Source organism: Papaver somniferum, chromosome 8, assembly GCF_003573695.1.
Source record: "Papaver somniferum cultivar HN1 chromosome 8, ASM357369v1, whole genome shotgun sequence".
In the NCBI taxonomy this organism is placed as follows: Eukaryota; Viridiplantae; Streptophyta; class Magnoliopsida; order Ranunculales; family Papaveraceae; genus Papaver; species Papaver somniferum.
In genome coordinates this window covers 105,166,542-105,182,065 of record NC_039365.1, presented here as the reverse complement: position 1 = coordinate 105,182,065, position 15,524 = coordinate 105,166,542, and the positions used below count along the sequence as shown (strand labels likewise).

Sequence of the window (15,524 nt, the reverse complement as noted above, 5' to 3'; positions counted from 1 at the left end):
GTTTTAGTATGAACACTATGCCGTTTTACTATGCTGGCATTGTTTTTAATATGAACACCATGCTGAAATTATTAATTGTTGGCATGCTCAATACATATCTATCAATTACCGGCATAACAAGCTAAGCAATGTACCATGCCGGCACTACTATCGGCATGCCCGGTAATGAACTTTCTGTGCCGGCAGTGTACTTACAATTTCAAAATTGGGGGATAATATGTATTGGCATGGTGAAAGTATGAATACCATGCCGATTTGGGCCCTGCCGGCATGGTATTCATACTTTTACCATGACGACACTGAGTTTTTCAGGCGTAACAATTGCGAATTCCATGAAGAAAAAAAATCAAATTTCAATGCGTTAATACCTATACATGAGTAATTGGAGCACTTGTATGTTCATCTTGTTTATTTTCCTGGGTTGATTCTTCACATAAACTTCCGTGATCATAAACATCTTGATTTAATGTTGTTGCATCAACAAATTCAATCATAATGATTTATTCTAATCATTATCAGACTAATCTATTAACTTAACTAATTATAATTAACCACTAAATATGATTAATGAGGAGTAGATTAGGAATTATATAAATTACCCGGATAGGGGTGACATTGATTTACTATTTAAATCTCGTTTTTGTCCTTTTTCTATATCCCCCAATTGCGCGTTCATAAGAAATTAGGCCCGAAAGAGCAGTTGAGTTGCAACTTGATTTCTAACACGAGTATATGATTTCTGAAGAAAGATATTAGTGTTTTTCATTGATTACATCTTCTTTGACGGGAAGCACTTCATATGCTTTGCACTATTTAGAGTTGGTAATCTATTTTATGTTAATATCCTGTTTATTTTTTTAGGTATCTCTAATGTCAGATATTGGTACAACTATTTATAGTGAGTATGATTTTTCATTTAACAACAAGGAATCGGAGTCTGAAAGAGCAATTGAGTTGGCTGCTTGATTTTTAACGCAAGTGTATGATTTCTGAAGAAAGAATATCAGTGCATTTTCTTGATTACATGTTCTTTGATGGGAAACACTCCATATGTTTTCCACTATCTAGAATTGACAATCTATGTTATATTAATATCTTGTTTTTTTAGTGTCTCTAATATGAGATATCTATACCTATATAATGAGTTTGATTTTTCATTTAGCTACAAGTAGTGTGAGCTTGGAAGGGTAGTTTTGAGACGGACACTTGCTCCTTAACACAAGTATATGATTTCTGAAGAAAGATATATAGGTGCATTTCCTTGATCACATCACTTCTACGGAAGCACTTTGAATTTAATATTAATATCATCTTTTCTAATGTCTCTAATTTTAGATATTGATACAACTATATAACGAGTTTGATTTTTCATTTAATTATCAATAGAACTGTTGTTGGCAATGTAATGAAATACTGGCTGATTTCAAAGGCTAGTATCATTTTTCAAATTTATTTTCATTAATAGGATTTCTTAATCCCAAAATTTTAAACAATATGTAGTTGGTGAATTTGGTTATGGTTATTAATCTACTAAATGATAATTGATATCTTCATTATGCATTGCAGATGTTTATTGGACTCCTTTTGGGTCGGGCGCGGAGCGAAGCCCCGCCTCTCCAAATGAGAGCCAATTCCCATCATATCCGGTGTGTAGCACAGATTACATCTTAGTTGTAACTAAAATTTTAATTAAACGAACAAAAATTTAAACGAAAATGAAAATAATAACTTCTCTCAAGATGGACGTAATTTGTGAACCTGTAGTCAAGTGTGAAAAATGATACTACAAAATATTAAAGAACTTCAATAAACTCATCATCTCTTTAGTTGGGAATCCCAACTAGATTTGGTTTCTTGTTCGGATTTAGTTGAACGAAACAGTTGCAAAAATTTAAGGTTTTTAACTAATAAAAGTAGTAGTAGGTTTTATTAGTTAAACAAAAGTATGCTTAGAAATTATACTCCATTTTGAACTGTATATCGGACACTCTACCTGCACCCCATTTTCTCATTTGTAGTAGTGTTTAGCATGTACACTTTACAGGAGCTTATAGACTTTTAGTCCCACGTTAATTTTCACGGTGAAAAAATAGATTCTTACATCGGATCATCAGCTATTGGATGGAAAAGTCATTTGGTACATGTTTTTTGTAACCTTGGAACGGTTTCAACATCAAATATTGTGGTGGTCCACTCAATAAGATTAAACCCAAATCTAAATTCTAATCATAAATTTTAGATGATGCATGCGCCCAGAAGGCTTGGAGATCGTCCACAATCATCTGTAAGGTGATCCCCATGAACCAGCGTAAACCAGATGTTGCAATCGAACAACACATGTGTGGGTGTAAATAAGAGAAGTTAAAATCAAAAACTCCAACGAAAATACAGAAAATTATACTAGCAAGAAGCAATACTGCTAGTAGCTGACCCACCGTAACCATATGAAAGTCGGAATCTTTTAATAAGAACACAAACACAAGAAAGAATCTTCATAACTTAAACATCATTTCGTGTTCATTGAGTCTTCCATCTCTAATTCCTTTTAAGTTTATCCCTTGTACAACAAACTAAAACCTTCATTCTCTTCTCTTCTTCATATTCAAATTCTAATCCCAAAGAAAAACAAACACAAAATGTTTCAGCACGTCTCGTTCTTCTTGTTCCTCTTCATTACCATCCTTCCTTCATTTCCCGCCAGAAACATGCCTGATTTCATAACCGTTTTACCTGTCAATCCTGATATGAATTACACGTGGAGCACGTTTCATAAGTTCTTAGATATCCGTCGAGGCAGTGAAATCATTGGCATGTCTGAGCTAAAGAAATACTTCCACCGTTTCGGATATCTACCAAAAAGTGATACGAACTTCACCGATATTTTTGATGATGGATTGGAATCAGCTGTTACTCAGTATCAATCGAAACTCGGTTTGCCTGTTACCGGTAAACTGGATTCTGCTACACTATCTGAAGTTATGTCACCTAGATGTGGTGTAGGGGACAACGATGATCATAAGTTACATATAACAAAACACTACACATATTTTCCGGGTAGACCTAGTTGGGGAAGAACTACACCGTTGATGTTAACTTATGCTTTTTCCTCCAGTGATTTTATCGACTACATAGAAATTTCAGATATTCGAGCTGTTTTTAACCGAGCTTTTACGAGATGGGCTTCAGTTATTCCAGTTAATTTTACAGAGACTCAAGACTATAAGCATGCTGATATCAAAATAGGTTTTTATAGTAAGGACCATGGAGACGGGGAACCATTTGACGGGGTACTTGGAGTGCTAGCGCATGCATTTTCACCAAAAAGCGGCCGTTTCCATCTTGATGCGGCAGAAACTTGGTCTGTTGATTTTGAGTCAGAAAAATCAAGAGTGGCCATTGATTTGGAATCCGTTGCGACACATGAAATTGGACATGTCTTAGGGTTGGGCCATTCATCTGTTAAAGAGGCTGTCATGTACCCTAGTTTAAACCCTAGAAGTAAAAAAGTGGACTTGAGATTGGACGACGTTAATGGGGTTCAAGTCCTTTATGGTTCCAATCCAAATTTTAGTTTAACTTCTTTCCTACAGTCTGAAACTTCTCCTAATAAATCCTTCGGTTTAAGAGGACACAGATTTAATCCCATATTTTCAATTTCTCTAATAGCAGTATTTTTTTGTATTTAGATACAATTCAACTTTTTTATTATTGTATTTTTTGATTTATATATACATAATTATTAATTTTATTTTGGAAGCCAATTTGGTGATTGAGAATTCTTGAGAAGCATCGTTTGCACCATGAGTCACACAGACTCACAAGTAAGAATCTTATTGGCTATAAAATAGAATCATATAAGGTAATTGTGAGAAGAAAACTCGATAAAAATCCCAATATTAGTAATGGGGTGTCCGATTATTTGGAAGGGTATCAGAATTTTTTGGATTGGATTTTTTAGTTTGTCTTATATGAATTTCAGTATTTTTTCGGTAAGTTGGTACCCATTAACAACTATGAAAAATTCTGTGAGACGATTTAATCATGTATTTGAAAATACCTAATTATTAAGACAGATATGACTCATTTGTCGCTCCACGTCTGTGTTTTCTGTTTAGATCAAAGCTCAAGGTGAAGGAATCTGTTTGCAATAGACAAAGCTAGTAAACTTCACAAATCCGGAACTTACGAATCCCGAAGAGCAGCCTATATTCTTAACCACCTCTCAAGAACAATCTTCCAAAGATCAATTAAGATAAGTTTTCATATATTTATCTTAAGGAATCACAAAGTCTGAGACGAAGAGAACTTCGTGATTTCTATCCATCTTGCCTGAAGTCCGATATCTTGCGTGACCTAATATAGACAGAGACCTTTAAAAAGATAACAACCACAAAGTATACACTTGGCATAGTTACTATTTCGAAACCGAACCTAACTATAGGTATCAACCCAAGTTTTTAGGATTAACGCACAATGTATTTACTTTTAATTATAACTAAAATAATAATTATAATTGCGGAAAGTGAAAGTAAAAGTAAATACACAACAAGTTAACGAGGAAACCGAAAATACAGAAAAATCCCGGGACCTAGTCCAGTTTTGAATACTCTCAGAATTAAACCCCTATACAAATACCACTACCAACTTCGTATAGTTGATACCAAGTGAACTATCCGTACTTACCTAGTTTCCTTAGTATTCCTTCACCTACAACCAATTTGGCAAACACACGTGAATTCTAAGATAGAGTCCACTATCTTAAGTTGCTTCAGCCTCTCTGAAGACTTTAAGCACTCAATCCTTTCGATTATCTTCCAAACGGTAAAAGACCAATCTGTTCGTTAACCACTCTCATATCTTAGGAAATTAATCAGAGATATATTGTTGAGCGTGACAAAGGCTTTTTTGTTCAAATCAATAAACTCCTTTGTCGGGTTTAGATCTTCCAAAATCTAGATTAACAAGCTAACCAGATCAAGTCAAACAGAACTACCAGATTTGGATACTGAATAGTACCACCAAATGATAGCTTGTCGATATAATACGACTAGTTATAAAAAGTCTATCAAAAAATAAACTAGATTTAGTCGGATCCAAGCCGATCAAGTTTTTGCATGAAGCAAATCACAAAGATACGAAACCAATAAGAAAAATCTTCTTGTCTTCAATTCTTCAATATTCTCATGTACATGCAAAATAACAAACTTGATTCCAACTTATGATCGATCACACACCGAACAGAGTCTGTTAACAATGATCGATCACAAGTCAACGTCCACTACACCAAATTCCCAGATTAGTAACAGGAATTCGTAACGACTTTGGAGCCGTTACAAAAATTTCCCGTTACAAATGGCCGTTAAAAAATAATCGTAACAGGGCCAAGCCGTTACGAAGTGTTTTATATGGGTGCCAATCACACGCTTGGTCACACTTGGGTCGTAACACTAGCAGTTTGTGTGTGTGCCATTCACATGCTTGCTATTCTTTTTCAACCCAAGAATCGTTGAACTACAGGATATTTCATCCCCTCCCCTAACCTAGATAATCTTTTCTCTTCTCTCGAATTTTCATTTTCACTTTCATTTCTTTTCTCCTACCGCGCCTCCATTTTCTTCCCTCTCAACTGCAGATTAATCATCTGATGTTTGAAGAATTGATCTTCAATCGTCTGTTCATCGAGTTTAGGGTTTTGATTTAAGTTTCCATCTGTGTAAGTCATCATCAGTTGGGTTTCATAATCTGTTAAATCAGATTTTAGGGTTCCATCTAAATTAGGGTTTTGTTCTTGATTTGGTTTCGATTTTTAGGTGTTGTTGAATGATGTATTTGGTTTATTCGTGAGAAACAGAAGGTAAATTCTACTACAATCCTTATTTCTGTATCATTAATTTCTGATATTTCTTGATTTTTTGGTGATTTTTTTAGGCTGAAATAAATTGTTTCGATTTTGATTTACAGTTTGATGCTGAGGAGTATTCTTCGCTAGAGAGCTTGCTGAAGATGGTTACTCCTATCATCCTATGAGAAATGAAATCATCATCAGATCTAACTCAAGGTTTTGATTTATTTTTTGTGATATATTTGAATCTGAAAGTAGAGTTTTTAATCATATTATGTTACTAAATCTGGGTTTTGTTTATTTGTTTTGATTGAAGGGTTGTGAGTATTGGTTGAAGGGTTGAGATCTCTTGTTTTTCCTAGAGAGCCGGCGGATTTACAAAGGGTATGTCAATAATTTTGTTTGAACATGTGGAAGTTCTAGCTGTAGTAATCACTTCAATTGCAAGAAGTGCTGGAGCTAACACAGTATTCTACATTTTTCCTAGTTGAAAGGTCAGCAGAAGAAATGCTCAAAAGCTTTTGAATTATTGGTTGCTCATCTTCTAGTCAAAGATGAAGCTTATCTCATTTGTATTTCTTACTTATGCTTTATGCAGTGACTGGAACGCTTATATCATTATAGACTTAGGCGAAAAATATGAAGTTAATTATAAGATTTTTTCATCGTATTTTGTTATATGTGGAGAATATCGTCTCACAATATTTTTGGGTTTGGCACTGCAGGCGTTTGTTCTCAAGCACCTATTGTTTCTTCAAATGAATTAGGTAAAAATACAGTCAACTTGGCAACCCAGGTTTTCGCTCCCAGTGTATGTTCTCAAAGTGAATCTGTTACACTGTGTAATTTTGCTTTCTCTAACTGAAGATGGGAAGGCAAGGTGATTAGTTAGTCCATATATTTATTGTAATCTTGATATATAAAATTAATAGTGGATAATATATCTTAGATTACTCGAATTACCATTAGGTTAAATTTTCTTAGAAATATCAAATGCAAATGTTTGAACCCGAAAACTAAATCTTTCAAACAAATGGCTGCATAAAAATATAAGCCACCTTTGCTGTTTTAGCGAATTTGCAAATTTAACAGCCTTTTTCCTCGGTGAACCCAGTCAGTAGCTCACTTCGGCAATTTGAATCAGTGGCTTTTATATTTTATAGTTGGTTCAAATCGAGCTTAATCCGAGCTGGTAGGATTCGTGCTTATATCCCTTGTATTTCTAGCTCATAACATGTTGAAATCCCCTGTTGTGCTTTTTACAGGGCCTTGATTCGGACTATGGGGGACAGATTATTTATATGTGGGAGCAAGAAAAGAGCTGTTATTATTACTTTAAATATTTCAACCCACTGGCCAGAGGATGCTGAAGATATCTAAAAGGAGGGGGTTAAATCTCTATCTCTAGCTTGTTATTTGACTTTATTTTATGTAGCAATTGATAAGCTTGATGGATCGAGAGTTAATGTGATAGTTATCTAAACGAGGTTGAAATGTTTCATTTTGTAGGCAGTGCAGGGCTTTCAATCGAATCAGCTTCAGACTTGCAAAAAGTCCTGAGAGTTAACACATATACCTCACAGTCGAGTGCTTGTCAGCAGCTGAAGGCAATGCTTCATGTTTTTCAAAGTCGTATGGGGGCATTGCTGCTCATAATTTCTTCTCTTCATTCCCGAGGACTGGTATGAAGGGGGACCTTGTGGTGTGTTAGCAACCATACAGGTGAGGCCACTCTTTATCTTAATTTTTAACTTTATTTGGATTTTCTTAGAAGCATGACATATGTATATGTAGTTTACATATCTCCCTGTTGGTTATCGTATAGTCTGCACATGTAATTTTGCAATACTCTCTCTATTGTATTTATATTCTTTTTATTAGGTCTTGTAAATTATCGAATGATTCCATATTTATGCTTATGGCAGGGAGATTCCCTAATGTGTTTTGAAGGCATGATTTATTTTTTCCTTTTGTTCAAACCTTGAGCATGTGGTTCTAATAGAGGCTTGTGTAGGAAATGATGGCCTCTACCATGCATAACCATGGGCTGTTGAACTTAGGGAGAAAAATGTAACACCCCGTTTTGTAACAGTCAAAAGCCGTTACAACCCGTTTTAGTAACGTCTGAATTTTGTTACTAATCCAGGAATTTGGTGTAGTGGTCGGATCTAAATTCAGAACTGAACCACCGCTAATATCTCGATCTAGTTTGAGTGACCTTATGTCAGAAGAGAAGGCTCTCAAGAATAATCAAACTAGGTTCCATTAGTCAATCAAATCAATAATTGAAAACTAAAATAACAATGCAATTATAGTTTCCCACCAACGGTAGTAGTAGACGCTTCTTGATCCCAAAGAATTCTTTAAACTAGCGGACGTATGAGATTTCGCCTAATTAGGTTTTTCTCCTCTACAAGATAGTATTACTAGTAATATTATTAGTCGGCTACAGCAGTGACTACGAAACAAAGTGCATGCCTTAGGATAAGCTTGTAAGAAGAACAAACTTCACTATCATCTATAGACCAAGGTAGTTCAGACACCAAGGAATTTCCATAACCGAAAATATTCTCAAGATATGCAATAAAGTTCCTAAATTCTGTTTTATCTAATTCCAACCAATATTCAACTGTATAACTGCAATCTCCCTTGGGAAACTCAATATTAGTTAACACTTAACTAATATATCTTTCCAGAGATATGTTTTGCTTGCTGGTAAATCAAAAAAAAAATTCAATCGAAAATCTTAAAAAGATTCTCAACTATTCCTGTTTGGGATCTCACCTTGAGGATCAGGGAATATCTTTGAACAATTAATAAATAAGATTTCAGCTCATGTTCAAATTACGCAGTATGTCGACATCTTAAACTTTGTTATTTTTGAAAAAGTGGGGGTCTAACAACTTCACCCAATATTCCGCTTAGCAATCTGTATGGACTAACTCCAATATACTTTCAAGAGAATCAACTAGACAGACATACTCAATCTTAAGAAAAGTATATCAAGGAGTTATATCTCAATATCTCAATTTCTCAATTCAATACTTACTCAAGCAAATAGCAATCTGCGAGTCTAATTGAATACAAGAGAAATTAACTTGAACGGTACCAAAGACCAATGTTCAAGGATCAATCAATTTCAATCAACAACCAAAGGTTGGATTTACTAATTGATCGATTCAACGCACAACCTGTGATATTTCAATTATAAAACAAAATATAATGCGGAAAAGAAATAACACAGACACCAGAAGTTTTGTTAACGAGGAAACCGCAAATATAGAAAAACCCCGGGACCTAGTCCAATTGAACACACACTGTATTAAGCTACTACAGACGCTAGCCTACTACAAACTAACTTCGGTCTGGACTGTAGTTGAACCCCGATCAATCTCACACTGACCAAGGCACAGTTGCGCTCCTTGCGTCTCTGATCCCAGCAGGATACTACGTACTTGATTCCCTAAGCTGATCTCACCCACAACTAAGAGTTGCTACGAACCAAAGTCGAAGACTTTAATAAACAAATCTATATCACACAGAAAAGTCTACAGGAATAGATAAATCTGTCTCCGACAGAAATACCTACGAGTTTTTTTCCGTCTTTTGATAAATCAAGGTGAACAGGAACCAATTGATATACCGGTCTTATATTCCCGAAGTACAGCCTGGAAATATCAATCACCTCACATTAATCTTAATCGACTAGCGAAACAAGATATTATGGAATCACAAACGATGAGACGAAGATGTTTGTGACTGCTTTTCTATCTTGCCTATTGGAGAAATTAATCTCGAGTCAATTTTACAATTGTACTCAATACGATAGAAATAGAAAGATCAGATCACGCAACTACAGAGAAACTAGTTGGGTATGGCTTCACAATCCCAATGAAGTCTTCAAGTCGTTAACATACATGGTCTCAATGGAAACCTAAGGTTAAAGGAGAATCGACTCTAGCTTATACAACTAGTATCACATAGGAGGTGTGGGGATTAGGTTTCCCAGATGCTAGATTTCTCCTTTATATAGTCTTCAAATCAGGGTTTGCAATCAATGCTACCTTGGTAACAAAGCATTCAATATTCACCGTTAGATGAAAACCTGATTAGATTCAAGCTAATATCTTTCAACCGTTAGATCGAGTCTTAGCTTGTTATACACAAATAAAATGCACGTTCATTTAAGTTTGTGTAACCGTACCTAAACGTGTACACCTAGTTGGTTCAACAGTAGTTAACCAATGGTTAGCCATATGAGCACTTTCATATCAACCTTATTCATCTTCACCATAACTAGTTCAAATGACTCATAAGAACTAGTTAGAGTGTTGTTCAATTGCTTAGATCTGATAGAAGTATATACAATCGAAACAAAAACGATTTTGATTCACTCGAATCGATTAATTAACATTATAGCGACGGTTTGCAAATATGCATTCCGTAATTTATATAAGTCTTAGTTCATGAATAAACCGTTTTTAGAAAATAACCCACTCAAGTATGCATACCGGTACGCATACTTAAGTACCCGGATTGAGTTTGTTTTCAGTTCACAAACTCCAGCAGAAATTCACGGGATGTGAACTTCCGGCATTACGCGGACTTAGCTTTCGGAAATCCTGAACAGTAAAGTACGCATACTTTAGTTCAAGGATTTTGGACTTACACAAGTATGAGTTCACACACAATGTTTATATCCATTCAAGGTTATATATTTTAAACTCTCATTTCAATCATTGAAACATTCTTAGAGGATGTTAAATAGAGGTTATTCACACGCTATTTTTCATCAAAGCAATTTTCAAGATATTGAAATAATCAACATGACTTTCGTCACTTGTAAAAATGAACTTGGCCAAAGCGAAAGCTGACCAACACATATTTCGAGAAATAGATAAGCGAGATAAACTCGGCTCGAAATAGCAAATGTGTATAATCTAAGTCTATATACCAATACGAATTTTGTCTCAAGATAGGAGATAGAGTAGATAAACTTTTGATTGATAGATAAGTTCAAGTCTCCACATGCCTTTTAGTCGATGAAGTCTCACCAGTTCCTTGAGTAGTTCTTCGTCTTTGCATGATGAACGCCGTGGAGTCTAGAGCTCAACTACATTTTCTATCCTAGTCCGAGACTTAGCTATAAGTAGACTATAAATCAAGACTTATAGTTTTGGAAACTAAACTTGACAAACAAGCTTGAGATAGCAACGCTTGCGAGTTCGACCGAGCAGTGCCCTAACAATTTTGCAAACCCGATTTCCAAATCACAGAAACCCTAAAGTGAACGTCAGTTAATGAAATTGGTTTTTCCTATTAGGACCGGTTCTACCTTGACTCCCAACATAGGTTAGGATCGGTTCTACCTTAACTCCCAATATAGGTAAGGATCAGTTCTACCTTGACTCCCAACATAGGTTAGGATCGGTTCCACCTTGATTCCCTGTATAGGTTAGGATTGGTCCAACCTTAAGTTTTTCAATGAAATCCTGACCTTTAATCCCCTTGATTTCTTTCAACTACGAAACAAGTTCGTAAGTATACTTCCTTGAACTCATGTAATTATAAATAGTTTTCTAGGCATGAAATCCAACCTATGTTCACTACAGAATCTAGTAACGAGTTATAAATAATATGTTGATGTCGTAATTACGAAGTTCAAAAGATAAGAAGTAAACCTCGTAATTCAGTGTACCAATATAAAGCACACATAACTATTGATATATTGTTCCTTGACACTTTGATCAAAATAAGCTGATCAAGTCTCTAATATTAGAGTTTCATGTATATAACTTTGCATATAATTTTCTCAATCAGAAACGACTTGAAATCTTATGATATAAAAATAGAAACAAGTCAAGTCATGTATTACTAACCTCAAGTGGAGGGATGATGTTATCGTTTATGTCGATACGTCTTCGATCGAAATCTTCAGGTCTTCAGAGTAATACTTGTATACCTCAACATTTCTAGACTTCCTAGTCTAACCTAACGAAGTTGGCTTTAATAATCTAATCTAACGACTTATGAGTTTTGATACTAAAATATGACAACCAACCTTGACATCCCAAAGCTTGGTGGGTTCAATTGAGTAGTGCTCTAACACCAACCAATTTATTGATAGTTTTAGTCTAATACATCTTAAAAATAAAATATCATTTTCCCAATATAATTGGTCCATCAAATTGAACAATTTAAGCTTGAACAAATATATAACTCAAGAGATTTTACAAAAATAAATATTTATTTTGTATTATATGTGATACCACGTGTATCACATACAAAATGTGTAACATATAATATAAAATAAATCTTTATTGTTGTTAAATATTGTATGACAACTTCAGACGATATATATTAGAAAAAAAGGACAAATGTTTTACCAAACCTGAAATGCTAGCTTGTTATCAAACCCGAAATGTTAGCTTGTGACAAAATAAAATTCCTTAAAAGGAACAAATAGATGAAAGAAACATTATTTTTACACAATTGTTTTAATTTGTACATTTTAATTTGTATCATCAATGTTATATTTTCATATGATGCAATATAAGATATTTTTTTAGAGATCTTATTTTTAGTATCTCGCATAGATCTCCTAAAAAGTTTGGTACGGATTTGAAGAATGATTTGGACCATCTTGTCTCAGTTGTTTTTGTGCATGTTGATTGGGTAACATTACCGTACCTTTCTTTATCTTGTTTCTTTTCTTTTCTTTTGAAGTTGGATCTTAGTTTTCAAGGCTGAAGGTCGGGGTACCTATTTTGTTACTTGTGATTGAAGTTTTTCAGATATTTGTTATCCCATTACATGTATGTAGTAAGTATCGAATGGATAACTAGAACATATATGGCAGGGATCGCGTGTCATATTCGTGCAGTGACTTTAATTATTGTTGTTTACTGGAGGCTTGAGATATTCATTGTTCATACAGTTCTAGGAAATTAACCATGATATCCATGGTTATGGTAATTGGGGGTGCAATGTTGCTAAGTTTCTATAAAGGTGTGGAAGTCCCAATCCCGTAGTTACTCATTTCAAATGAAATGCAAGTTAGGGTCGGTTGCATAAGAGTCACTTCGAGGCGTAATACTTTCTTTGGGGAGTGTTTTTTCCATCTAACTTGGATAGTAAACCAGGCCAAATTGAGCTAAAGTTTCCATTCTGCTTCTCAAGTACCGCTTGGATAATATCTATAGCTTCAATCCAGTATGTCGTTTATGCTTTATGCACGGTGATAGATTGGTCACAGTGGAGGAGGGTACAACAGAATATTCTTATGATGTTGATATACTTGGTATGTGTATAAATTTTTTTTATGTATTATGAGACTAATTTATAATGCATAACGTCAGGGTGCTGCTTCAGGCATTATGATGACATTAATTGCATGGTACGTCAATGATGTAGAACCAATAGATGAAATATAGACACTATCATATTGAAATTAACTATCAAATCGTAAAGAGAATAATAATTCAATATCTTGAGTTTTGATAGTAATATAATCTATAAACATGCTCTGTATGTTTATATAGGCTCTAGACAACCAACTAGAAATCTACATAAAGCAATAACTAAGAATAAAATATCTAAACATAGAATAGAACTGGGAAAAGAAAAACTTAAAACGAGAAACAAGGAAAAGAACGATAGCTTCTATGTTATGTCTTCAAGTTATGTAGGATGTACTGCGTCAATCCCGTCTTCTTGAAAAGAACCAGTCCCTAAGTTTACTGTAAGAAACAAAAGTTCATTATCACCATGAAAGGTGAAAATATCTTGGACATTGAACACATTGGAAATATTCTAATCTCTAGGTAGATCAAATAAGCATTGTCACTTATTTTCTTTGACACTTAAAAAGACCGTATTTCTTCATTTTGGTCTTTTGAATAATTCTCTCTCTTAAAAAGTATTGATTCGTTTATGCTTATTTGTAGCTTACTTGTATCTTGCATTAGATTCCTCAATGTGGATTTCAATTCATGATGAAGCTGAAAAGCTTTCTTTGTCAAATTATCAGCTTTGACGTTGCAATTGTGATAGTTAGGGCGTCCCACCAAGTCAAGAATATGATTGAGTATCTTTGAGTAAATAATTTTTAATAGAGTTTTACCAGTAGATCGATTTATTGAAGTGTTAAATGCAACCTCTATTTGAGGCAATAAAGTAACACACTGCTTGTTGTTATCATCATATTTAGCTCGAATCAAATTTCCCAAAGAACGATTAACTACCTCTGTTCGTGCGTCTGTTTGTGGATGAGAAGTAATACTGAAATGCGATGTAATTCCCAGATGCATCCATAATGTCTTTCAAAAGTAACTCAAAAATTTGGTATCACGAACAGAGGTAATAGACTTTGGAACTCCATGTAGACGAACCGCCTCTTTGAAGAATAAAGATGCAACATTAGAAACATCAGTATAATTTTTATATGCAATAAAGTGAGCCCCTTTTTAATATCGATCGACTACCACCATCACATAATCATTCCCTATAGCTGTACGAGGTAAACCCAGTATAAAATTCATACTAATCTCAACCCAAGGATCTTCAGGGAACGGTAAAGGAGTATAAAGTCTGGTATTCTGAACTGTACCCTTAGATTGTTGACAAACCATACACTTCATTACATATTTTTGGACATCACGCTTGAGTGAAAGCCAATAATTTCTCTCTTCCATAAGCACAATTGTTTTATCTCTACCAAAATGTCCACCAAGTCCACTTCCATGTTGTTCATGTATTAAGTGAAGACGTAATGAACGATGAGGGATGCAAAGACGATTATCTTTAAAGAGAAATCCATCATAAATGAGAAAATCATCTATTCCATGAGCTAATGAACTGCATTCTTCCCGGAGTGAATTGAAATCCAAATCATCAGCATATATGCCTTTGATATAATCAAAAGCAAAACTTTCATTGCGAATAGTTGCAAAAGGATGACTTCTTCCACTTAGAGCATCCACAACTTGATTTAATTTTACACTTTTGTATTTGCTAGAGAATGTGTACTTATTAATTGTTGATAACCAATGATCATGTGTACAATTGATCTTCGTGGTTGTCAGGATACAACAATTCCAATCCATACCCATTTTTAAGAACCAATTTGTAATTAAATTTTCCATTGTAATTATCCATAAAAATTGATCTATCAAACCCTTTCCCGCGATCAAATACGGAACAAGTATAAACAAAGTAAAGATAGAAGCAAACACCACCAGTATAAATCATACAAGCAGGTACAATTGAGTAAGAATTAGTTAGACCAAAACTGAATTCATAGTCAGCCACAGAATAAGAAATTCCCTGAATTAGTTCGAATCATTCTCCACGATTACGATAATGCTCTTGGAAAAAACTACGAGAGAGGAACGTTAAAGCGAATTGAATTTTGCGAAGCAGTTGCAAAAGAAAATTTACTGCTCTCCACAACTTAACTATTTGAAACATTAACTGACAAGCCAGCTCAAAAGTCAGTACTCTAGCCAGCAAGAAGAATAAAAATCTAGCTCTCTCAGGTATTTGAACAAACATTTTCTTCGTAGCCCGAATTGCAAAATCATTAACACATAGATAATTTCTCAGAATTGTATAAACTGTAATTCTGAGTCATGCCCCAAACTAAGAAGCAATTGAAGAAGTAATTTCTCATAAGTAAGTGGTG

At 34.5% G+C, this 15,524-nt stretch overlaps 1 protein-coding gene and 1 long non-coding RNA gene across 2 annotated transcripts; both read left to right on the top strand.

The window, feature by feature from the left end:
* The first annotated feature begins 2,519 nt into the window (after positions 1-2,519).
* LOC113301302 (metalloendoproteinase 4-MMP-like) lies at positions 2,520-3,686 on the top strand. The gene has a single exon (XM_026550069.1). It carries the CDS (start codon positions 2,637-2,639, stop codon positions 3,684-3,686), a length of 1,050 nt encoding a protein of 349 aa, XP_026405854.1. The 5' UTR covers positions 2,520-2,636.
* A 1,916-nt stretch (positions 3,687-5,602) lies between these two features.
* Positions 5,603-7,223, top strand: LOC113302905. Its single transcript, XR_003337182.1, has 5 exons — positions 5,603-5,854; positions 5,962-6,058; positions 6,159-6,226; positions 6,568-6,609; positions 7,108-7,223. It is a non-coding gene; the product is annotated as an uncharacterized LOC113302905 (long non-coding RNA).
* The last annotated feature ends 8,301 nt before the right edge of the window (positions 7,224-15,524 follow it).